The 27,061-nt window shown below is 42.5% G+C and overlaps 1 protein-coding gene across 7 annotated transcripts in view; it reads left to right on the forward strand.

The window, feature by feature from the left end:
* The window catches only part of USP15 (ubiquitin specific peptidase 15), a 190,694-nt gene that overhangs the window by 113,181 nt on the left and 50,452 nt on the right, over window positions 1-27,061 (forward strand). For all 7 annotated transcript variants that reach the window (XM_073619986.1, XM_073619990.1, XM_073619988.1 and 4 more), the window contains 4 exons: window positions 7,232-7,423; window positions 11,783-11,898; window positions 13,936-14,211; window positions 23,009-23,079. In XM_073619986.1, coding sequence (XP_073476087.1) covers window positions 7,232-7,423; window positions 11,783-11,898; window positions 13,936-14,211; window positions 23,009-23,079 — 655 coding nt within the window. The remainder of the gene's footprint in view (window positions 1-7,231; window positions 7,424-11,782; window positions 11,899-13,935; window positions 14,212-23,008; window positions 23,080-27,061) is intronic.

The raw sequence follows: 27,061 nt of genomic DNA on the forward strand, positions 1-27,061 counted from the left end.
TACAAAAAAAAGGCTACTAGAGCGAGTATATCTTTTATGCCTTATGTTTGTATGGCTACAAAATTTACTGATAGCGAAGTACATTTAAGTGTTAGGACAAATGCAATCTTCTTCTTGAACGATATGCTAAATACTGTGCATGTCCAGTGAAGTCATTGTACCATCAGCACTACCCCAGTAAAACTTTTTCTACATGCTGGCAAATTTGGGTGAGACAATGAGTTCCCAAGAATAACCAAGAATTTTTCTTTATTGCTAATTATATGGTAACTACTGAACTATGAACTTCTACATAGCCAGATACTCAATGGAGTTGATTTACTAAAGGCTAATTGACTGTGCACTTTGCAAGGGCAGTTGTACTAATTTCCCCCAGAGCTTAATGAATGTCGAGAATCCCCAATGGGGTGTAAGGAAAATGTTTTTTTAAAAAAAGCATTTTTGCTTGTGCGTGATTGGATGATGGAAATTGGCAGAGCTTCACCACATTCGCTAAGCTCTGGGGAAAACGAGCGCAACTGTATTTGCAAAGGGCGCAGTCTATTTGCCTTTAATAAATCAAGTACAAGAAGTTATTGCAAACAGTGCCTAAATCCTTTCTATTGCTTATAACTATCGAGTTGTGCATAGAGACATTTACTTGGGCTGCGTATACCTTAGAGATTGAAATTTTTGCTGGAGCCTGGCACAGGGAAATCTGATTTAACTTGGTGTGGTCACTTCAAAGTATACTTTTGTACTGAAAACCTTGTATGGGTTCTTATCTAGTACTCCTCCACAGAGATCTCAGATGCAGTGCAGACCTGTTCTCCACTGCCTGGACCTCCTCCACATCTGGCAGTATTTTCCTCCATTTTTCCGGCAGGCAACTATACTGCAGTGTTCAAGCTCAACCACAAGTTCTATATTGAGATGAATGGGAGAACCAAAACATTTTTAATGTGACCTTATGATTAGTAATATAACAAAAAAAAACTAAAGTATTTTTTCTGTCTTGCCAGGTTTTGCTTAACCACTTGCCCACTGGGCACTTAAACCCCCTTCCTAACCAGACCAATTTTCAGCTTTCGGTGCTCTCACATTTTGAATGACAATTACTCAGTCATACAATACTGTACCCATATGAAATTTTTGTCCTTTTTTTCACACAAATAGAGCTTTCTTTTGGTGGTATTTAATCACCATTGGGTTTTTTAATTTTTGCGCTACTAAAGAAAAAAGACTGAAAATTCGGTAAAAAAATGAATTTTTCTTTGTTTCTGTTATAAAATTTAGCAAATTAGTAATTTTTCTTCGTAAATTTTGCCCAAAATTTATACTGCTACATATCTTTGGTAAAAATAAGTACAAATTGGTGTATATTATTTGGTCTTTGTGAAAGTTATGGAGTCCAAAATCTATGGTGCCAATATCTGAAAATTGATCGCACCTGAAGTACTGACTCTAACATGCCAGAAAAGTACAAATACCCCCCAAATTACCCCTTTTTGGAAAGAAGACATTCCAAGGTATTTAGAAAGATGCATGGTGAGTTTTTTGAAGTTGTCATTTTTTCTCACAATCCTTTGCAAAATCAAGATTTTTTTTTTCTTTTTTTTTTTTTCACAAAATTGTCATATTAGCAGGTTATTTCTCACACACAGCATATGCATACCACAAATTACACCCCAAAACACATTCTGCTATTACTCCCGAGTATGGCGATACCACATGTGAGACTTTTACGCAGCGTGGCCACATACAGAGGCCCAACATGCACGGAGCACCTTCGGGTGTTCTGGAGCACCCAGGCCAATTCTGACATTTCTCTCCTACATGTAAAAATCATCATTTATTTGCTAGAAAATTACATGGAACCCCAAAACATTATATATGTTTTTTTCAGCAAAGACCCTAGAGAATACAATGGCGGTTGTTCTCGCAACTTTTTCTCTCACATGGTATTTGCGTAGTTTTGTGCTTTTAAATAAAAAAAAACAGTAAAGTTAGCCCAATGTTTTTGCATAATGTTTTTGCATAACGCTGAGTAAATAGATACCTAACATGTCACCCTTCAAAAGTGCACACGCTCGTGGAATGGCGCCAAACTTCACTAGTTAAAAATCCCCATAGGCAACGCTTTAACATTTTTTACTGGTTTCTTGTTTTGAGTTACAGAGGAGGTCTAGGGCCAGAATTATTACTCTCGCTCTAACGTTCGCAGCGATACCTCACATTTGTGGTTTGAACACCGTTTTCATATGTAGGCGGGACTTACGTGTGCGTTCGCTTCTGCATGCGAGCACACGGACAGGGGCGCTTTAAAAAAAACATTTTTTCTTTTTATTGTTCATTTTACTTTATTTTAGTTTGACACTTTTTTCCAAAAAAAAAAATTTTGATCACTTTTATTCCTATTACAAGGAATGTAAACATCCCTTGTAATAGGAATAGGGCATGACAGGTCCCCTTTACAGTGAGATATGGGGTCAATAAGACCCCACATCTCACCTCTAGGCTGGGAAGCCTGAAATAAAAAAAAAAAAAGATCCTGGCTTCGATCTTAGCGGTGAGTCGGTAGAAGCACCAGAGGGCGGCGGGAAGGGGGGGGATGTCCCCTCTCGCCTCCTGTAAGAACGATCAAGCAGTGGAACAGCCGCTATGATCATTCTTATGGTGTAGGGAATCTCTGGCTGAAAAAGCTGATATCTGAATGATGCCTGTAGCTGCAGGCATCATTCAGATATCCCCGCACAAAGTCAAGGACATCATATGACAGCCGGCGGGCGGGAAGTGGTTAAAACGCATTTTTTTTTAACACAAAGTTGTCCATTTATACAATATTTATAACACATAGCATGTACATACCAAAAATGACACATCAAAATAGATTTTCCTACTCCTCCTGAGTACAGCGATATCACATGTGTGAGACTTGCACAGTCTGGCCACATACAGAGGCCGAGTACAGCCGAGTATGGCTGAGCATGGTCGAGCATTGCTGGGTATGGCAGAGTATGGCTGGGTATCACCGAGTATTTCAGAGTATGGCTGGGTATTGCAGGTTGTCGCAGGGTAGTGCAGAGTATTGCAGGGTATTAGAGTATGGAGGGATGGCTGAGCATGGATGGATGGATGGATGTGACTGTATTTGTCACAGAGCAGCGCTGTGGGCACTACACATCCAGCCCACAGCGCTGCTGCCATCCGATCCCTCCCCCTCTCCTCTCACAATTTACCGATCGGTACACAGAGGGAAGAGAGGAACTGGCGTCATGACATGACGCCGGTTTGTTTATATGTGATCGCTCTGTCATTTGACGGAGCGATCACATGGTAAACGGCCGCGATCAGCGGATGTTCTCGGGTGCGCGCCAGATTCTGGGAGGACGTCCATGGACGCCCTCCCAGAATAAGCCGACCGCGCTGTAGCCGTCTTTCGGCTATGGCCCGGTCGGCATGTGGTTAATTCAGTCAGTGTCTGTCACCAGGCCCTTAACAAAGAGCTTTTTGGTTTATGATTCAAAATCCAGGCTATTTTGAAGTAATGGTAACAATAGTGTTCCTGAGTAATTATAGTATGTATGCTGTTTTCTAGAAACAGCTTAAGGCTCCATTTAAACTATGGCGTTCCGCTTTGCGGACGCAATAGTCGCAATTCAGAATCGCTGCAAATCGGCCCTTGCGGTCCCTGTTATTTTTAATGACACCCAAATCTCGGTCTTGACCCTATTTTGGGCAACAGTCTTCTTGCTATTCTGTTTGCATGATGTTACCACATTTCGTTGGGTGACAATCTCGGCAAAATCGCGCCGAGATTTTAGGTGTCATTAAAAGTAACAGGGATCGCAAGGGCGTCACACGATTTGCAGGAATTCCGAAACGTGGGCAGATTTGCTGCGATCCTAATGCCATGGTGTGAATGGAGACTAAGTGAAGTTAAATGGATTTACAGTAAAGTTTAACCCCCAACCCCTTTAGACCCACCCACCCCAACACAGGAAAATTTTATATATATATATATATATATATATATATATATATATATATATATATATATATATTGTAATAGTGAGAGTCCCTGTCGCTATAAAAATGGGGTTAAAGTGGACATAGGGTATGCACATTTGCTTGAGGCAAGGCTTCAGAGCATAAATGTGGACTGGAGAAAACTGCTTTTGCAGCTTTCTCCAGGTTTTGAGATCCACCAGCAGATTGACTGGTCAGGTGTGTGTTGGGCTATTTGTAGACACCTGACCATAGTTCTGGGCTCCACCCTCCCGAGGAGTCCAGGCAAGCAAGGGAGAAGTGTGCATGTCTGCACAGGTCTGTCAGAGTAGACAGAGGGTTCAAGCCTATGGGCTGGAAAAGGAAGCTGGAAAAGAGTGCTGAGGTACTGGGTGTACAGGAAATCTGTTATAGAGCCGAGAGGGCTGAAGCATAAGTTTGAGCAGCAGTGCTGCTAAAGAGAGCCAGGTGGCTTGGTATTTCTGATTGAACTTACATTGTTGCTGTGGAAAGCTGAAACCCCTGTGTGGGCAACACTTCTGTTATCGGACATTTTCTTTCTTTAATAAAAGTGGGCCGACAAGCCCTTAAAACTGCGTATCTGGCGTGGACTCGGCTCACTGGTAAGCTCTACCTTTAAGCTAAACCAACCCCCGATGTTACAATATATATATATATATATATATATATATATATATATATATATATATATATATATATATATATATATATATATATATATATAATTTTTCTGTGTTGGGGTGTCTCCACTCCACTGAGCAACAAAGAGACACTGTTGGACAGCAGCATTGTCAATCTAGGCAGTGGGTGGTTTTAAATGCACCAGCAGACTAACAAATTAAAGCCAAACTCCAGGTAACACTTTTTAAGCAGTTACAGGAACAGTTTTTTCCATTTGGGATAAAACTTTTGCATAAATGAAAAAAAATGATCATTGTAAGCATCATTGTCAGTAGTAAATGGTTTGGATCAACCCTCCAGCTGCCACATTTGCTGGACAGCCTGGCTTGTTAAAGTGGAACTTTACCCATAGCTGTGTGATGACAATTAATGTAACAAAAGAACATACACTCCTCATTAATAGGTATGCTACCAAAATTAGTGTGCTATAAATTGTCTCCAGCATTGCTGCTGTTTCTTCTTGCTGGAGGCCACCATTTTGTTGAAGCCAAGTGCAGCCACTGCCTTATTGGAAAATCTCCCGCTCTTAGTCTCAAAAAGGATATGTCACTTCCTAAAATTAAAATATGTACAATTCCAGCCTTGATTGTATGTCTTGGTTTAGCTATAGAGGAAGGCTGACATAAGCTTTACAGTCCTGAAGTTCACAGACCAGCAATGAGGAAGAAAGGATAGAATTTAATTTGTTTTTGCAAGTTTAATTTTTTGAGTCTCTTTGGCATCAGTTTGTCCTGTTACCTCTCCTGCTGTTCTTTTCTCCCTCCCTAATCTGTGTTCCCTCTGAGAGAAACTGAGCATGTGCAGAGCAGGCCGAGACAGTGTATTAGTCTAGGTTCATATCTATGCGGGTGCGCAAGAGCTGGTTTTTGACAAGTCCTTTATTAAAAATATAGCTCTGAGCTGTCTTCTCCTACGCCATCTTCTCCCGCTGCTGTCTCTCCCACCGCCGTCTCTCCCGCCGCCGTCTTCTTCTCCCCGAGCTGTCTTCTTGTGCTATCTTCTCCCACTGCCGTCTTCTTCCTCACTGGTGGTTACCTGCTATAAAAAAAAAAAAAAAAGCCGCTCCTCTTCTGTGGCTGTCTTCCTCTGTTGTGTTTTCGCCCGCTGTCTGGCATCTCTTATATAGCCATGGGGCGTGGCCATCTTTTAACATCACCCGGAGAGCCCGGCCCTTGTGACGTCAAAATGTCTTACATAGTTATACCTGCAAAAACGGCCAGCCTGAAGTGTTCTATCGGGACTTCTTTTTCTGGCTAAAGTTCCACTTTTTGCTACAAATTTCCTAGAACCCCTTATGCATTATGTCATTTTTTTAAAGCAGAGGTCCTAGAGAATAAATTGGTGGGTTTTACCATTTTAATGTCACGGTATTTGCGCAGCAGTTTTTTGGGGATAAAATGCACTTTTTTGAGACCCAATGTAAAAGAACTAAATACATAACCCAATTTTTAGTAAAATATAAAAGATAATGTTACGCCAAGTAAATAAATACCAAGCGTGTCATACTTCAAAATTGCACACACCCGTGCAACGGCGACAAATTACGTAAAATTTACTATCTATAGGCAACGCTTTTAAAAACTTTACAGATTACCGCTTTTGATTACACTGGAGGTCTGGTGCTAGAATCACTGCCCATGATGTGACATTTGTGGTGATACCTCACATGTGTGAGACGACCGTTGTTTGCATGCGATCACCTTTGTGCGCAAGCACGGTGACACGGGGGCATCTTAATTTTTTTTTTTTTTTTTTTTTTTTTACATGTTAACATCCTTTGTGACTTCAATAGGCATTTTAAAGGTAATCTTTATGGAGAGATCTGGGGTCTATATAACCCCAGATCCCTCCTCTGCCCATAAAAACATTTGATCATACTAAGTTCGAATGAGATCAGATTCCTTTGATTTTTAAAAATGGGCAGTTTACATGGGGTTAACCTGGAAGTGATGCAACATCATCGCTTCCGGGTGACTACAGTATATCATAGCTGATACGGTCTTTGTTGGTCTCTACGATCAGCCGGCAGAAGCACTGGCTAATCGATCGTGATATCCCAGTAAAGCCATGGAAGGTGTCGGGGGGGGGGGGGGGCTTGTCCCCTCCCGTTGCTTGTAAAACCAGTCCAGCGTTTGGTTAGTTAGCTGCTAGGATTGCTTTTACTGTCGGCTCTAAAATATAATACCGGGATGATGCCTGCAGGTTGCAGGCATGTTCCTGGTATAACCCCAACAGGTGAAAATAAAGGACAAACAGCCTAAATGGTAAACTAACTTTTTGTTTTGGGGTTTAATACTACTTTAAACATAGATTGACTGTAACATAACAGAAAATTTGAATGCTTGAAGCCAGAGAAAGCAATGCTGATTATCTTAGAGGTATCTTATCCTAGCTTAATACATTGCTTCTTCCATGGAACAAAATATTAGCTTACTAATGGTTGATGTAGATTTATTTATATTCCTATTTGCCTTTACATGATATAGAAATTTAAATTCCACTATTGTTCATGCTTGATTTTAATCAGTATTTTGTTTCTTAGATTTGAAACCTCTATAAACAGGGCAGAAGATACAGAACAAGTCATAATTCCTATATATTTACGTGAGAAATTTCGCCATACCAGTTACAGCCATCACCACGGTTCTACGTTGTTTGGTCAGCCCTTTCTTATGACTGTGCCTAGGAACATTACTGAAGATAAGCTGTATAATCTACTTTTAGCAAGGATGTGGTATGTATTTTCATGAATAATGTACAGCTCTGTGAATTTTGACTCCAAGCTCTGAAGTCAGAGCTCTGACATAACAGAACTGGGTTTTTAAAGGAGAGCTCCAGGCAAAATCTTTATAATTTTTTGGGTTAATTGCTTGTTTTGTCCAGGGGCGTAAGGAAAAGCTATCCTTTGATCCTCCGGAAAACAGCACTGCCCCATGTTCAGCCGTGGGCTGTTCCTGCCATCTTCACTTCCAGAGGTTATCTATGGGCGTGATGACCTTAGGAACAGTCCATGTACAAGACTGCTATCGTGCACCCCCCCTCCCTCCAGGAGCGGCGGGAATGAGTCTTGCTCTCGGAGGATCAGCTCATTAGGTAAGTACATCGCCGCTCTCCTCGCTCCTAGAAAAAAAAAAGAGCAGTTAACCCATGCAGTGCAGGCATAGGCCCACTGCATGGGGAAAAAAAGCTGCGCAGAGTTCTTCTTTAAAGCTTAGAATCCCTGCTAGACGATTCTAGGCTGATCAAGAAGATAATTAAAGTGGAATTCAAGGCTAGAGCTGACTAAGCTTAAAAGAGAAGTAAAGAAAATTTTTAATTTTTTTTTTCGGAATCATACTTCAGTGGATGCAGCATCCGACCCCCGCCGCCTCTGCACTGAGAACCAAGCGATCGGGATCGGACACTGCCGATCGCTCGGTTTTCAGAGCTACGTGAGCAGAGAGCTGCAGACTGTCAGTCAGCTTTCTGCTCTGCCCCCTCCTCGCTAATTGAAGAGCTGGGCTGTGAAGTGGGTGGGGGCGGCCAGCTCAGTCTCTCAGCGGCTTAGCCGCGTGTCAGTCCAGGCATTTGGTGGATCCAGACTTTATTGTAGCGATTACGCGGTGCCTAGACTGACATCCGTGATGTCAGCAAAGAGCGGACTTCAGCCCACTCTCAGCTGAGAACGGGTCACAGGAGTGCAAAACGGATTGCACTCCTGTGACCCATAGGAGAAGTACAGCCAAATCAGCTTTGGCTATGCTTCTACTTTGAAACTGCTCTTAGCCCTTCTAACTCTTATACGAACTACCCTGTAGAAGCAAGATGCGTATACTTTCCTATTCTTGGGGTGCTATGGTCTGGCCATGTGATCTTCCCAATGGCTGACTTCAGGGGAGAGGAGAGAGTGCCAAGAACAGAAAGAATGCCTAGGCTGTAATGTCACCCATAGGCTTTCTGTGGGCCTTCCATTGTCGGCTGTCCCCCCTCTCTCCTGAAGCCACCGCTGGGAGCCGATCATAAGACCAGACCGAGTGCCCTGAGAATAGGTAAATATAAGCATGTTCTTTCTACAGGGTAGGATTTAGAAGGGTGTGGGAACAGTTTTAAGCTTAGTAATAGCCTGGAATCCCACTTTTAAGTTCCTGTAAAAGACCTCAGATCTACTGTCTAACTTTTTACCACGGCTGCTGCTTTTACCTGATGCCCTGGCCATCGAATTGGGTTGTTTGTTTTTTTTATCACCTCAATCCTAGAGATATTAACAACAGCCAAACAGAACAGCTGCTGGTGACGTATCTCTCCAGTTAGCTGAATGGTTGCTATGCACAGCTTCACCAGATTCTGTGTGTACCAGCTTTAGTAAATCTTCCCCTATGCAACAGAGCCGTGTACAGTCAGATGAAATATCTTCATATATCATACAAAAAGGAAATGACCATACATGAAATGTACATGCATTTGCTATATTTGCAAACACCAGTTTGACAATATGTAGCATTATTTCATGGATATTTTTAGAACAACCATCCTTTTTGGTATATATGTTTGATATGGTCTGGCAAGCATCTCTGTCCATTAATTGTTTATTTTTTTTTTTTTATTATTTATTTTTTTTTTTTTTTTTAGGTTTTTGATTTATGCTTGAGTCAGTACTAAGGGGTCTCCTTTTTCATACTGTGTCATCTTCAAGTGCTTGTAATGTTTTGGCATATCAACACTTCTAAGAACTCACAGTGAATGCACACATATGCAGACAGCAGAAGTAACTTATGTGCTAGAAATTCTGTCAAACACAATTCTGAAAAACATATTTCTATTTTTTTACAGTATGCATGTAAAGTTACGTGAAATAAATACATAGCTGGTACATGGGTTGAAATAATCTGTAAATAAGTATATGTGTCCATTTTTTATTTTATTTTTTAATATGAGTGCATTTAACATAATCTGTGATGCTTCCACATATTGCCTTTCCAATATATACTAAGGGCTGAAAATATAAATTTGGTTTGCAAAGTGAACTGTGCATGCTGACTTTGGGGAAAAAAGGCTAAACAGAAAATGTGAATCTCGCTGTCTAGAATCCCTCTAATTAGGACAACCAGGAGAATGTTTAGGGTTTTATCCAAATGAAATTGTAGGAGGAATTGAAAAGTATGCTACTAAAGAAAAAGGTGAATCTCTCAAAGAAAAACAGTATTTCATGTTAATTCATTGGGCTGTTAAAATAAAACATCAATGCAGTACATACTGTTCTACAAAGGATCTGTAATTACAGCAAAATTACGATTTCAAAACATTTTCGACGTGTCACAAGACATGTGACACAAACACTTTGCAATTAAGCAGTTTAGCTTCCTATGTAACCTCTCTATCTCCAAGGACCTTAATGGGCAATAAATTAGGATCATCACCTCTGTCCAGTGAGTAAGGAAGTGACCCAGGAAACCGTGATACTAAACAAGGAATTGGAAGTATTTTTCAGTCTAGCAAAGGTTGTATAACACGAATAGCTGCCGAAAATTGGGAAGCTTTTGGCTGTTAGAACAGTTTAACAATGTATTTAGCTGTTGATTGGATTGCAGTTGTACACACGATGACATTATCGGACGAATGATCTTCTGTTTTTTTTTTTTTGCTGTTTTTTTTTTTTTTTTTTGCATGCTAATCTCAGATTGAATCTGATTCGTTTACTAAAGTCATAAATTCCCATACAACAGAATTAAAATTCGGAAGTGATGTCATGTGTTGTATTGTAATGCATTTTCGAACGATAGCTGTACTGATTAAAGCGAAAATTGTACAATCTGGCATCATACAGAAAAAAAAAGTTATGCATGTCCAGTAGAATAATATTGGATGGACTGTCATGATCGGCTCTCGAAAGCTCTGTACTAACGAACTGATTATTGTACGATCACTTCTAAAGCGGTATTTTCCGTACGATTTTTTGATCGTGTGTACGGGGCTTTAGTAAGCTGGTAGCAGTTGATTGTATACACTGCAAAATGCTTAGATATCCACTTCACCTTTGGAAGGTTTAGTTCCTTCCTGACCAGGACATTTTTTGCGATATGGCAGTGTGTTACTTTAAAATTGTGCGGTCATGCGAGACTGTACCCAAATAAAATTTATGTCCTTTTTTCCCACAAATAGAGCTTTCTTCTGGTGGTATTTGATCACCTCTGCGTTTTTTTTTTTTTGTTTTTTGCGCTATAAGCGAAGAACGACCGACCATTTTGAAAAATAAAAACAAAAAACAGTATTTTTTATTTTCCGCTCTAAATCACATTGAATAAAATGTAAAAAATCTAATTTCAATTTTTCAAATTTTCAAAAATCAGTTTAGGCACTATGTATTCTTCTACATATTTTTGGTTAAAAAAATCCCAATAAGCGTATATTGATTGGTTTGTGCAAAAGTTATAACCGTCTACAAACTATGGGATATTTTTACATTTCTTACTAGTAATGGCGGCGATCAGTGACTTATAGCGGGACTGCAATATTTGCAGCAGACAAATCAGACACCTAACTGACACTTATGACACTTTTTTGGGGACCATTGACATTATTACAGTGATCAGTGCTAAAAATATATACTGTCATTGTACTAATGACGATGGCAGGGAAGGGGATAACATTAGGGGTGATCAAAGGATTAACTGTGTGCTTAGCTAATGTTTTAGTGTAGTGGGGAAGGTGTTTTTACTAGGGGAAGTCATGGATTGGTGTTTCTGCTTTACAGAAACACAGGATCCATGCCTTCTGTACTGACAGAACAGCAATCTGCCTTGTTTACATGATTGTCCGTGTACCGAACAATCAGCAGGTGTCGGCGGAAAATCTGGTCCATGGGACCCGCTGTGTAAAATCACAGCGGGAGTGAGCAGCTGGTGGCATACACTCTTACTCAAAATCCAGAAGTGCAGAATCACGTATGTATACGTGATTCTGTGCAGCATGGCCACCCTGTAAATTTGCTGTGGGGCGGTCGGAAAGTGGATATAGAAGGTAAAAAAAAAACCCTTGTCTTAAATGAGCTAAAAAGCAGTATATCTTTATTTTCATTTATAAATAATCTCTTTTTTTCCCCTCTCTTTTTTTGCAGCCGATATGTAAAAATCACCAGTGATGGTGAAGAAAATGATGCCCCACTGCACTGCAATAAAGAACATACTGTTAATGGAAATGGTCCAAATGGAGTCCATGAAGAGGGTTCCCCAAGTAAGATATATGTTTCATGAGTGGTGCTTGGTGTATTATTTATTAGGCTGTTGCAAAACTTCTGATCAGTGGTCACCAACCTCCCTGGCACCAGGGCCCGGCCGTGCGGAAGACAGACCCTCCACAGATCGGGGGGGGGCGGGGGTCACTTTGATTTTGATTAGGACATAATTGTTAGCTCGCACTGTGGATGAGACAAAACAGTCAGGCAACAAGAGTGATATTTCCAGGAAATCAGAGCAAAGAGCGTGTCTGCTGGACAGAGTGGTTTGACAGGACATATTACATGCAGCAATTTGAGTGTCAACTAGAGTGTAACAGTTATTGCAGGGAAGGCACCATGACCACCTAGATACAAAAAAGGGGGTCAAGGGGGGAGTGAGCAGTTCAAACTTATTCCACATATTCATCAGCATGGCTGTTCCAGAAATTTTTCTGAGCAAGAGCATGAGGATGCCAGATTGGTTTTTGGCAGCAGCCTATCACCTTGGGGAAGGTTGGGCTGGGGTGTTGGGGGTGCAGCCTGGGTCTCACATGTGCTCTTTAAGATCCTGTCTCCTCCCAGCTCTCCTCCCTCCCCTTCTCCTCCTCCTTTGTGGCCACAGAGAGGGAAGGGAGTAGTGGCATCGGGAGAAGGGGAGGAGGCGCTCTCTAGTGGTTGGTGTGTGGCAGTGCAGGTTGTGCTGGCTCACTCACCTGCCGCCCGGCTGACAACAGTCCTCAGACTGGCACCGGTCCAGGGGTTGGGGACCACTGCATTCGATTTTTTTTTCTTCTTTTAAATATGTCAGTCATGTTATAAAAATACTGGTATGAGACACCTGCTTAAACCATAGTTAACCTGTAAATCTCAATATTTACTAAATCACTTTTACAGCTCTTGGAAGTGCCACTTGCTATGGTTTTTGGACTCTACCAGTCCCCTGGGATCCCAGGACAGCAGCAAATGGGATCAGGGTGGAGAAAAGGAGGACCTCTGGGAACTTAGATCCTCCAATCTCCTCTGTGACTAATGAACCAGGATGCGACAAGCACTTTGTCACTTTTGTTGCTTCTGGGTTCAGAGCTGGCATCCCCCAGCTGCTGTGGCAGGGGAGACATTAGACGATTAAAAGACCCCTGCTGTCTCCATGAAGAGGACCTGAAACATGGCCATGCTTTTACTTTGGTAGCTTGTTAGACCCCTTAAAAGATCAAAAAGAAATTTCATTAAAAAATGTAAACATGTTCACACATGTAAATGTGCGTGTAGGTTATACATGGTACACAGCAGTTGTGCCACACATCTGTGGTATGGCCACAAATGTCTAGGGGCATCATTCATAGTTAACTCTAAATTGATAAGCTATAAAAAGGCTTTATCTTTAAATATCACCTATGGACAATTTTGGGTAGCTTAATTTTTCTCCATCTTATGGACGCACACAATTTTAAGGATTGATGCGTTTGGTATCTATTTACCTGGTGCAACCCAATCTTTTATATCTTGCAAAAAGTAGGTATTGTATTGGTTTTGTGGGTATTAAAATTCATTTTATTGTATTATCTACTGAAAATATGTGTTTGATAAACAGTTGTACAAATATTATCTGGCATAAACAATTGCAAATACCACCAGTTACTTTGCAGGGTCTCTGCAGAAAATATATGATTGTGTGGGGGTTTAAAATATTTTTATTTTTTAGGCAAAAAAATGCTGATTTTAAAGTGTGTGTGAAAAATGCCAAAATTGCCACAAACAGGAATTGGTGAAGGAATGTTAAATATGTGCGCGTGGATTACCAAAGTGTATAATGTAAGGGGAGGTGTAAAACCCATCAGACACCTGGCATCAGCTTAATCCCAAGTGAAGCCATAGCTGTTGCCCCAGAATAGTCAGCTGGTACCCACTGACATAATGATTATTACGTCCTAATTTCGTGATAGTCCTAAAATGTAAAATGTACGATGATTCACAGTGATCTTTCTAATTCTGTATACTGATGCATGTATGGGGCCATCATCATGATGTAATTCGTGACAAAACTGTTTTTTAAGGTGAAATGGAAACCGATGAACCAGATGATGAGTCTAGCCAAGATCAAGAGCTTCCTTCAGAGAACGAGAACAGCCAGTCAGAAGATTCTGTTGGAGGAGATAATGACTCAGAAAATGGATTGTGCACTGAAGAAACCTGCAAAGGACAATCACTCACAGGGCAGAAAAAACGTTTTTTTACATTCCAGTTCACTAATTTAGGCAACGCTGACATCAGCTATATCAAAGATGACACTCGGTACATTCGATTTGATGATAGACAGCTCAGGCTAGATGGTAAGTCTGTTTTGTAAAAAACGCAGCTCAACACTTGCTTGGTGACATAGCAAGCTGCACCTCATTCATTTCATTGGAACTGTCAGTGTTGACCAATAGTAGTTACCAATCATGTCTACATTTTGCATTCTGCAATTGTCATTATCTTTTGCAGGTTTGAATCTAATTGCTGTGATTTTAAAAAGGCAGTTCTAATAAGACACTTTGATAAATAATGCCTGTTGGTGTTCGTGTTATCTAGAGGGAGATGCTGGACAGAATTTTCCCACGTTGCTCTTTAGTGAAAATTCAACAAATGTTTGCTTTGAGTGGGGAAACTATCTTACTCAGCTGGCAAAAAAAAAAAAAGATTACAATTGTTTGGAATTGGTTCAGTCAGTAACTTCCACTTCTTAGGCTGGCCATTCACAGTGCAGATTTCCCATGGTTGCAGGAAATAAATGTGCATGATTCCTCCAACACAGATGGTGCTGACAGGGGAATCCCTCCTGCCGAGCAATTGTCCACTCCCGGCGGGGGGGCTGGTGGGAGAAGACAGTGAGTATTGCTAGTAGCTATAGCAGACACTAGCAATAATCGTGAGAGAATTCTGCAGGCTGGTTGTACCCAAGTTGAGTGTTCGATCAACTTTGTACATTCAGACTGCCCATTAACGGTTTGAATCTTGGCTGGTTCCTGCTGAACTGGCCAAGATTCGAAACGTGTATGGCCGGCCTTAATCACGTGAACATATTGATTAAAATGGCCACTAGAAATGTACCACATCAATTAGTATTACAATCTCAGAACCCATTTTGTCAGACTTTACTGATACAAGAGAGGACAAACACATGTATATAAAAAAATGCAAAAAATTTTATTACATAATTGAACTAAAATCACAATTTAAAATAACGCGGGATGCTAGTCTTTTCAAAGCAATATTGGCCATATACTAATAGCGAGTATCTTTGCAAAACATATCCCAAGAGGTTGACACGTTTCACATCAAATAGCTTCTTCAGGACCTTAAATCTTGGAGGTCCTCTGCAACTGGAGGTAGTGGAATCCATTGCATGCAAACACATTCTTGCTAATAACGTGTCTTAAAGTGCAACTCCACTTTTGTTGAGAAAAAAACATTCCTCTATGGATGATCTATGTACATTGCAAGGATTTTAACAAACTTTGTCGCAAATTCCTACCTTTTGTTATTCTGAAGAAATCACTGTTTGTTCCTCTCTGCCCTGGGCTGAGTGAGTCTAATTGGAGTGGTTTCATGATTCTCAACCAGCTGCTCCAGAATCAGGCCTCTAATGAGGAAAATGCCAGGGCCTGCATCCCTTTAGATGTTATTTTCTATTGGGAGTATCTTACCAAAAAATGACATTTTTGTTGCAGGGGATGCCGAAAATCTGACTTGTATCTTAGTGCAGACTTCTGGGAAAATCAGTGAGCCAATCACATAAGCAGGAAATTTTGTTTCTGGGGGGCGTGCTGTACACATTCTGTGTACAGAACACCTCCAGGTAGCCATATTGCATTGCATTTTACAGAAAATTACAGAGCTGCAGATTGAAAAGCAAAGGTAATTTTTAATACATTCAATTACAATATGACTTGTGTCTTTATTTTTTTATGTGCTATTTTTTTCCATGAAAGTGGGGTTACCTGCAGAATAAACATGTTAAAGGGCTTTGCCGACATTTCTTTTTTATCCAAAAATCTCTCCAGTGTGGCCACCCCCAAACAGTGGGGGATGCTACAGTAAAGAGCCTCCACATCAATTGACATGAAGAGACTACCAGGTGGTATTGTAACATTATCTAACTTTCTGAGTAGACTTCACACGAACATAGGTGACATCACAGGTATATTACCAGGATGTAGAATTTGGAAGGTAATAGAGCTGGTAATACAGCTGAAATCAGAGATGGTAGTTCATAGTTTGGTTCCATCTTCATATACTTTCTTTGCCACAATGTCCCTGATGCTGCTGTTGCACAGTTTGACTTTGATAGCAAAGATATTTGTTATGTTTAAGCCACACTGATAAGAATGGTACCACAGGATGCTTGGCCCTTTTTTTTTTTTTAATTCTCGTCATGCACCAATAGACAAGGCATACCAAACTGAATGGCTCAATACACACTCCTGTATTCACTGAACGTGGTAAAGCATTGACTCAGGTTTTGCAGCCATGCATTTTAATTTCTTTCCCGGACCACCTATCTCAATGGTAAAGTGCTGGCAGTGTGGGAAGAACACCTCTCGGGTAAGACGGGATCTGAATTCTATTCACAGAGCATTCAGACAGTATATGAGAAAGTATCATAGACACTCTTGATTTTTAAATACTAATGTAGAAAACTTGTGTTGACTGAAAGAGTAAAAACAAATACTAAGGGCACTTTCAAACTGAGGCACAGGGGCGTCGGCAGTAAAGCACTGCTAGTTTTAGTTCAAGCGCCACGGCGGTGCTGCCCATTGATTTCAATGGGCAGGGGTGCTTTAGCAGTGATGTATACACCGCTCCTAAAGCGCCTCAAAGATGCTGCTTGCAGGACTTTTTTTAACGTCCCGCAAACGCACCTCTCCACTGTGAAAGCACTCAGGCTTTCACACTGGGGTGACAGGAGAGGCGCTTTGCAGGCGCTATTTTTAGCGCCTGTAGAGCGCCTCAGTGTGAAAGTAGCCTCATACAGGTCAGCAGCTTCAGAATCTCTTGCTGATGTAACCTGTAGTCCCACAGACCTCACAGCATGTATGCATCAGCTTGCATTTATGGAGTGATGAATATAAAACTGTAACAGTGAGAAGAGAGAAAGAGAGCACTATGTCATAAGCAGGGTTCCAGCCATGGATAATTTTTGGAAAGCCGCTGTAATAAACGAGCTGATACCGCCAAAAAAGAAACAAACATAGTGCTTCTCCCAATGTTATCTTTTTGGCAGTATTGGCTGCACTCTGTGCAGAAACTTCCTGTTCATTTACAAACTGAAGATCTTGTAAACAGTTTACTATGCTTCAGTTATGAGTCATACTAAGAATGGTCAGTCAGCCACTGATGAAAGCTGTGTTTCTTTATCGTACATCATGGGAAACAGAGGCTTAGGTAATTACTTAATGGGTTATAGGCCACCTTCAGGTAATGCACACTGGTTATACCCAATCCAGAAAGTTAACTACCTATATAACCCCTCCTCCTTCCAGGAGCACATCAGTTATTTCGCCAGTGTCTAAGGTGTTGGTCACGAGTAAAGATGTGCTCTGAGGAGCTCCAGGAGGGATCCATGCTTGATTTAAATAGCCTCCATAGACCAGATCCATCCAAGGTGCCATTGAGGCCTAAAAGGATGGTACCTGGGGCCTTGTATCCGAAGCACAAGGTTTTTTCTGTAACGCCTCTCTTTAGGGCTGGACCCCAGGAACCCAGGGCTTTGGTTACATTACCTAGCTTTCCTGGTGGGGTGCTTTACAGGTCCAAGGGAGTTGGAACCCCGATATCTACGGACCCGGCCGTGATGGGTGAAGGTTGGATTGTCTGGTAATTCAGCAAATCCTGCGGCGGGGATAAGGTAAGGGAAGAAACTTGGGTATTAAAAACACCTATGTATTCTATTAGGGAAAAAATGTTGTCATGCCTTAATTCTCCACTTTTTAAATGTAAAAAGAGCCTGAATTTTTCTTGGAGGGGGCGGGGCCTAAGCGCAGTGCCGTGATCGTCCACGAGGACGCATGGCAGTCAAAACAGATAAAAACTACAGCTGAGACAGTCTCTCCTCGGCTGATGAGGTGGAAACAAGCAGCCTGCACACAGGGACACAGGAGCTGTGGGACACGTGAGACTTGCAAACTAGCATTCCTGATACAGGAAGGACACCTTTTTCCCAGCACTAGGCTGAACTTTATAGCGGCTTTAAATGTTGTGACTTTATTCAGCGATTTAAGTGCAATTTGTATAGTGCCTCTGTTTTTGGTAGGACTATGCCTACCAAAAAAGACACCACAAAAACCAAAAAAGTAAAGGTTTCACCCCCAGGCGTTAGGATTTCGAGTCGCATTTCCACGCTGTCATCCTCGCCTGAATTACCAGTTATGGCAAGCCAGGGTGAGCCATTGGAACAAATTGATGTTGCAGCTGCTTATCACATCTCAGCCCCTGTATACATGACTGAAGATGTCCTTTCCTCCTCCCTGCAGGGTCTGGAAGGGAGATTAGCGGCTTTAATCGCATCCTCCATTCAAATGGATAGGAAGTGTGCTAGATCCCCTTCCCCACTTCAAAACCTTTGCAAGGGGAACAGTGGGCTCAGGATGAGGTGTTACCCTCAGTCGATCAGGAGGAAAAACAAACAGATGATTCCTCTGTGGAGGAAACAAAGGTAGATGAACCTTTTTCAGCCTTACAATCTGAGAAATTGCTGATACAAACTCTTACGGAGATGGTTCGTTCCACTTTCATGCTGCCCCTAACGCAGTCTCTTGAAAGCTTGGTTTCTTCCTTGGGTTCCTTTAAAACCTCCTGAGCCTTTGCATGTGTTTCCTGCACATGCATTACTAGAACAGCTTATTTTTGCTGAATGGGATCACCCAGATAAGCATTTTCTCCCTCCTAAGAGATTTTCAATTCTCTATCCCCTGGAAGAGAAATTCTCCAAAAAATGGAAAGTACCAGAAGTTGACGCTGCGATTTCCAGTGTGAATAAAGGCCTAACTTGTCCTGTAGACAATGCACAAATGCTTAAGGATAAGAAGTTGGAATCCCTGTTAAAATCTACTTTTTCCTTGGCAGGTGCCGTTACTCAACCTGTAGTTGCTGCAATAGGCGTCTGTCAATCACTAAAGGACCAATTTATACAGGCCCTTAGAGAGATTCCTGCACAACAAGCTCGGGAATTGGCTGAACTACCAAAAGCATTATGCTTTGCCATAGATGCCATTAAAGATTCTATTCACCGCCTTACGCTTATTCTTGTGCATATGCGTAGAATCAATCCTGTGGTTAAAAATTGGTCAGCTGAAGCACCATGTAAAAACCTCCTAACTGGGTTCCCTTTTCATAGGGAGCGACTATTTGGAGAAGACTTGGACAAATATATCCAAACAATTTCTAGTGGGAAAAGTACTCTTTTGCCAGTCAAAAGAAAGTATAAACGCCCTTCATTTAAACAGGTCTTTCCCCTGCGACAGGGGCTTCCGCATCTAGGCAGTGGCGACGGCCTCCACTGTCAGACTCTAGAGGAAAACCCAGGCTCAAAAGAAGTCCTGGGGTCGGAAACCTGCAAAGCAGAATCCTAAAGCCTCATCATGAAGAGGCAACCCCCCTCATCAAGGTGGGGGGAAGACTTCTGCAGTTTTCAGAAGTCTGGAAAGAGGAAATTCAGGACAGATGGGTTATCTCCACGGTAACGCTGGGGTACAAGCTGGAATTTCTGGACTTTCCACCGTCTCGCTTCCTGAGGTCAAGCGTTCCCAAAGATCCAGAGAAAAGGGGTGATCGTACAGATCCCCACAAAAGAGCAAGGTCTGGGGTTTTATTCAAATCTTTTTATGGTACCAAAACCAAATGGAGATGTCAGACCCATTCTAGATCTAAAAAATCTAAATCAGTTCCTGAAGATCCGCTCCTTTCGCATGGAGACTATCAGGTCAGTAGTTTCTATCCTTCTAGGAGGAGAACTTCTGGCATCAATCGATCAATGTCCCTATATTTCCTGCTCCCCAAAAGTTTTTGCGGTTCGAGTTAGAACAGCAGCATTTTCAGTTTGTAGTCCTGCCCTTCGGGCTAGCCACAGCACCCTGGGTGTTCACAAAAGTACTGGCCCCACCTCTAGCCAGGTTAAGGGCACCTAGACGATCTATTACTTAATAGATCAGTCGGTGGCTCGTTTGGAGCAAAGCGTACGCACTACAACTCATTATCTTGAAAGTTTGGGTTGGATTCTCAACCTAGAGAAATCTTCCTTAATGCCGCTAAAAAAGACTGGAGTACCTGGGTCTCATCATTGACACAGCCTAGGAAAAGGTGTTCTTGCCTCAGGCAAAAATCAACTTCATAAGAGAACTGCTGCAGATGGTTAGGGCAAAAGGCGATCCCTCCATTCGCCTTTGCATGAGATTGCTAGGAACCAGGGTGGCTTTATTCGTAAGCAGTTCCCTACGCCCAGTTTCATTCAAGAATGTTGCAAAACAGTATGCTGTCTGCTTGGAACAAAACAATTCAAGCTTTAGACTTGCCAATTCGGCTGTCCCAAAGCCTCACTTGGTGGTTACTAACCCAAAATCTGTTGAAGGGAAAATCCTTCAGACCAGTCATTTGGAAAGTGGTAACGACGGATGCCAGCCTTTCAGGCTGGCGAGCAGTACTAGAAAAGACAACTGTCCAGGGACAGTGGTCAAGAACCGAAAGAACCTTGCGCATCAATATCCTAGAGATTCAGGTAGTGCGTTTGGCTCTAAAGGCCTGGACTTTCAGGTTATGGGATTGTCCTGTCATGATTCAATCTGACAATGCCAATCAGCAAGGGGGCACCAAAAGTCTCTCAGTGCAGAGAGAGGTGAACCATATTCTAATTTGGGAAGAAAGGAATGTTCCGTGCCTATTGGCAGTCTTCATTCCGGGAGTAGAGAATTGGCAGGCGGATTACCTCAGTCGCCAGCAGTTATTCCCAGGGGAATGGTCTCTTCACCCCGACATATTTCGGGCTGTTTGCCAAAGATGGGGGACTCCGGACATAGATCTTCTAGCGTCCAGGTTCAGCATGAAGTTAGTCAACTTCGGGGCCAGAACAAGGGATCCACTCGCATGCGGGACGGATGGGTTGGTGACCCCATGGGATCAGTTCTCACTGATCTATGCATTCCCCCCTATTCAGTTGCTGCCTCGACTTCTTTGCACAGGATCAAGCTGGAAAGAAAGCCGGTAATTCTGGTGGCACCAGCATGGCCCAGAAGGTCATGGTATGCAGAAATCGTAAAGATGGCAGTGGGGGGCCCATGGTCCCTCCCACTATGGCCATATCTGTTCTCACAGGCACCAATATTCCATCCTTCCTTACGGTCTCTAAATTTAACGGCTTGGCTATTGAAACCCACATTCTGAAGAAACATGGGCTTTCCGGGTCAGTTATCTCTACCCTGATTAATGCAAGGAAGCCAGCTTCCAGAACTATATATTATAGAGTCTGGAAGGCTTATGTTTCCTGGTGTGAATCCAAGGGTTGGCACCCTCGGAGATCTATCATAGGCAGAATTCTTGCCTTTCTACAATTAGGGGTAGAAATGAAATTGGCCTTGAGTACTATTAAAGGCCGAGTCTCAGCTTTATCTGTCTTATTTCAAAGACCACTTGCTACACATTTTTTAGTCCAGGGTTTTATACAAGGGATAACGCGGCTTAATCCGCCCACCAAACCTTCCTTGAACCCTTGGGACTTTAGAATTTAGTTTTGTCTGTTACAAAAACAGCCAATTGAACCAATACAACATATTTCATTAGTCCTTCTGACAAGGAAGTTGGTATTTTTGGTTGCTATATCCTCAGCAAGGAGGGTTTCGGAATTGGCTGCTCTTTTTTTGTAAAGAGCCATATTTGATTTTTCATGAAGACAGAGTGGTGTTGCGCAGTCATCCAGGTTTTTTACCAAAAGTGGTCTCCAGTTTTTCATCTGAACCAAGATATTGTCCTGCCATCGTTTTTTTTCCAAAACCATGTTCCAGGGAAGAAAAATCACTACATTGTCTTGATGTGGTGAGAGCAGTGAAAATCTATTTAAAGGCAACTGCTCAGATTCGCAAGACTGATGTCTTATTTATTCTGCCAGAGGGTCCTAAGAAAGGACAGGCAGCGTCGAAATCCACCGTCGCTAAGTGGATTCGGCAAGTGATAATTCAAACTTATGATTTAAGGGGTAAGATTCCCCCTTTTCAATTTAAGGCGCACTCTACCAGGGAGGTTAGTGCTTCTTGGGGCAGTGCGTCATCAGGCCTCCATGGCTCAGATCTGTAAGGCCGCAACTTGGTCTTCAGTGCATACATTCACAAAAATGTATCCTGGATGTAAGGAGGTATGAGGATATCGCCTTCAGGCACAGTGTGCTGCAGGCAACAGTATAGGTCCTCAAGTCTGGGGGTACCCTCCGGGATGTGTCTCCCTCCCCTCAAGTAGCATTGCTATGGGACATCCCATTAGGTAATTACTTAAGGCTCTGTGTCCCATGATGTACAATAAAGAAAATATAATTTTTATAACAGCTCACCTGTAAAATCCTTTTCTTGGAGTACATCATGGGACACAGAGGTCTCTCACCTCTTTTTTGGGATTTAAGTATATTGCTTTGCTACAAAAACTGATGTGCTCCTGGAAGGAGGAGGGGTTATATAGTGAGTGAACTTCCTGGATTGGGTATAACCAGTGTCCATCACCTGAAGGTGGTCTATAACCCATTAATTAATTACGTAAGGCTCTGTGTCCCATGATGTACTCCAAGAAAAGGATTTTACAGGTAAGCTGTTATAAAAATCTTTTTTTTATCAGCAGTGTATGGGGGATAGTTCTACCATAAGTTAATAGTAACCAAAATGACCATGAGCTTCTAGCGGGGGGGGGGACAGCCGACTTAAGGCATCCTGGCTAACTGGAAGCGGTTCTGTGCCACTGATGCCCTCTGTCAGTGACAGCTAAAAGGTTAACACTTTTATTTGTTATGCTCTCAATATATTATTTCAATGTAGTGTGACAAACATGTTTTCCTTTATCTTCTATATACGCTTAAAATTTTAGAAAAAAAACTAACTTAAAACTTGTTTTTTTTAGAAAGTTCGTATCTTGCTTTGGACTGGGATCCCAAAATGAAGAAAAAATACTTTGATGAAAATGCTGCAGAGGTAAGCATTCACCATTGCAGTTCAGATAGTGGATATTAGAAAAAAATGTAATCTAATTTAACAGCCTTGTAACTGAAACAATTCAGAAACAAATAATGATGCTTACAAATTAAAATGTGTATTGTGTTAAAAAAAAAATAATCACAGTTGGTACATATCCAGAGGTTTTAAAGTGAGCTTGTGCTTTATACATGCATATAAAGGTTTGCTTAACCACTTGCTGCCTGCCATATAGCAGAATGACAGTGGCAAAGTGGTTTCAATACCCTGACTGGGCGTCATATGACGTCCTCAGGATATTAAGCCGCTGCGCGCCCCCGGGTGCGTGCATCGCGGCGATCGTTGTTGCGGTGTGTTAGTGTGACACACCCTAACTCCGATCTCGGTAAAGAGTCTCTGATGGAGACTCTTTACCACATGATCAGCCGTGTCCAATCACGGCTAATCACGATGTAAATAGGAAGAGCCGATGATCGGCTTTTCCTCACTCGAGTCTGAAAGACGCGAGTAGAGGAGAGCCAATCGGCTGCTCTCCTGACAGCGGGGTCTGTGCTGATTGTTTATCAGCACAGCCCCCCCTCGGATCCCACCCAGGACCACCATCATGCCGCCCAGAACCACCAGGATGGCCATCCACACTGGACCACCAGGTATGCCCCCCCCTAGACCCCCAGGGAAATACTAATTTGTGCCCAGGCAGCTGCCAATCAGTGCCCACTCCAATTGCCACCAGTGCCACCAAGGATGCCTATCAGTGTTGCGTATCAGTGCCACGTATCAGTGCCCAGCAGTGCCACCCATAAGAACCCATCTTTGCAGCCTTTCAGTGCCCATCAGTGCCACCCATGAGTGCCCATCAGTGCCGCCTATCAATGCATATCAGTGCTACCCATCAGTGCCACCTACCAGTGCCCATCGTCAGTGCCCGCTCATTGGTGCCACCTCATCGGTGCGGCCTTATCAGTGCCCATCAGTGAAAGAGAAAACTTACTTATTTACAAAATTTTATAACAGAAACATAAGCAAAACTTTAATTTTTTTCAAAATTTTCGGTCTTTTTTTTATCTGTTTAGCAAAAAATAAAAACCGCAGAGGTGATCAAATACCATCAAAAGAAAGCTCTATTTGTGGGAACAAAATGATAAAAATGTAGTTTGGATACAGTGATGGATGACCGCGCAATTGCCATTCAAACTGCGACAGCACTGAAAGCTGAAAATTGGTCTGGGCAGGAAGGTGTATAAGTGCCTGTATTGAAGTGGTTAAACTTACCTTTCGTTTGCTCGCCTGTCGCTCCATTTAAATGCAGGGTGGAAAGAAAGACAGGCTTCTGTAAGCACAGGTCGGCAAAAAATATGATTTTCTCCCTGCTGCAACCAAATAGTGCTGGGTCAAGCACCAGTGCTTTTACATGGAGTTAGTCACATGTTCCTCCATACCTGGAAGTTATAGTTAATTCACCAGTCATCTTCCAGGACAGATACATGAGAGATGATTGGTTCCACCTTCCACAGGAAACACAAGCAGAAAGTTGTGTCCCACAGTTCTCTATTTTTTACTGACTGAGAATGCAGCACATTTGTTCTTTCTTATCGTACATCGGGGACACAGAGCCATAGTAGTTACTATTTGGGTTATAGGCCACCTTCCGGTGATGGACACTGGCATGCCCTAAGACAAAAAGTGCACTCCCTGTATAACCCCTCCCTGCTGGGAGTTTCTCAGTTTTTTCTTTTCGCCATGTTTAAGGTGTTGGTCACGAGTAAAGATGTGCTGTGCTAAACTCCACTGGAGCAATCCTTACTGGGGCTAGCTATGCAGCCGGATCCATTCAAGGTGTCTTTTTGCTCGAATTGAATGGTACCCAGGCCTCGTATCCAAAGAAACAAGGTCTTGCCTGTAAACGCTTCTCTTTTAGAGAGCTGGACCCCGGGATCCAGTACTTTTTGGTATTAAGGCCATAATGTTTTACTAGCAGTGGTGCTATTACAGGTCCAGGATTGTGGGTTTCCTCGAGGATCCCCAGCTCCTGAAGGTTTAACAGAACCCACCGTGAAGGGTGAAGATTGGGTTTGTTGGTTTTACCACAGAAAACCTTGCGGCGGGATAGGTAAGGAGTTTTCTAAGAAATTTTCAAAATTTTCTTATAAATGTCTCCTTTAATTAATAAATGTTGTCATGTCTATGTGTCACCACTGGGGGCTGTATGGAGCACTTACGTCTCATGCTTCTCAGAGAGCTCACGATGTGTAAAGGAAACGGCAGTTTTCTCTTCCTCTGGCCGGCAGCAGACCTCCGGTAAGTCTGGGAGGGGTTTTACCTCCCCACCAGACACCCCCCTGTGCTGTTTTTTCTTCAGAGAAGGAGCGCTTCGAAAAAAAAAAAGGGGGGGGGGCAGGGGGACGAGAACGGCACTCTGAGACTTCCAGGCCCCCCTCCGCCATTTCTTCCCCTCTCTCTGCTGGTCCCGTGGGATCGGAGCCCGCGCTCGCACGGGAAAAGCTTTCTTTTGAAAGGAGAGAGGAAGGGCCGTAGTGTCAAGGGGCTGGGATTAGTGCGGCGTTGGCATCCTCCAACGTCCAGCGTGGGAAGGTGTGTTTTAAAGACACCATTGTTGCTGTTGCAAGCTGCGGAGGGACATAAGAGCAAAGGTAGCATATATGAGGTTTGGTAACACAGGCATTCCTTTTGACACATTTACTACTGCAACAGGCTGAGCATTAATAGCAGAGCTGTACTTTTGCTCAAGCAGTGGATGCATTCCTTCTGGTAGTACCTCTGCTTTGTGCATCGGGCTATGGTCGGAAGGGGGGTTAAAAACACCCATCAATAAAGGGCTCTAGAAAGACTATAGTCACAAGGGAGCCTAGAACCATCTCAAAAAAAGATGGCATTCTCCCCTGAGAGTAATATGGCTGGTCAGAGTGGGCCATCAGGAAGGGCGAGTGTTGCAGCTGCTCTTAGGATTGCAGCCCCTGTAAATATTACTAAGGAGGTTTTTTTCTCCAACCATTTTAAGTTTGGAGCAAAAAATGGATGCTTTAATCACATCCCAGAGTGGGACTAAGCGTAACAGGGGACCTCCATTGCTCAAGGACCCTCATGCTGAGGAACAAGGGGCGAGAGATGACGAATTTCTCTCAAGGAACCAGGAAGAGGCTGATGTCTCCTCTTCTGAAGAACCTAATACGAAAGGATCAGGTTCGCAGGAAATGTTGTCGGTACAGTCTCTCACTGAATTGGTCTGCTCCACATTTTTACTGCCAATAGTGCAGTCAATCGATGAGCCCACTTCTGGTTTGGGTTCACTAAAGCCTGCTCAATCTGTTCATGCTTTTCCTATCCTAAAAAAGCTTATGTATTATAAACAGTTTTTTCCTCTGAAAAGGTTTTCAATACTTTATCCTATGGAGGAAGAGTTCTATAAGAAATGGGGAATTCCAGCAATTGACGCTGCTATATCCTCTGTAAACAAAAACCCGACTTGTCCAGAAGACAATGCTCATATGTTAAAGGATCCAACAGATAAGAAGTTGGAATTCCTTTTTAAAAACTATTTTTCACTCGCAGGTTCAGCCTGCGCTGGCAGCGATTAGAGTATCTCAGTGCTTATAGGACCAGTTTATGGAGGTACCCAAGATTATTCCGGATTAGCAGGCCCAAGATTTGGCCGGGATATCAGAAGCGTTGTGTTTTACAGTAGACGCTATGAAAGGTTCTGTTCTCCAGGCCTCACGGCTCATGCTAAGGGCTGGTACATGTGCGTAGAATCATATGGTTGAAAAATTGGTCAGCCAAAGCGCCATGCAAAAAGCTCTTGGCCAGTTTCCCGATTATTTGAAGACGATCTGGATAAGTATATCCAAAGAATTTCTAATGGGAAAAAGTTCCCTTTTACCTGTTAAAAAGTTTAAGCATTTTTTCTTTTAAAACGTGTTTCTTCTCCGGTGCCATGGGCATCAGCCTCCAGGCAATCAAGATG

The sequence above is a fragment of the Aquarana catesbeiana genome, linkage group LG03 (genome assembly GCF_042186555.1).
Source record: "Aquarana catesbeiana isolate 2022-GZ linkage group LG03, ASM4218655v1, whole genome shotgun sequence".
Classification (NCBI taxonomy): Eukaryota; Metazoa; Chordata; class Amphibia; order Anura; family Ranidae; genus Aquarana; species Aquarana catesbeiana.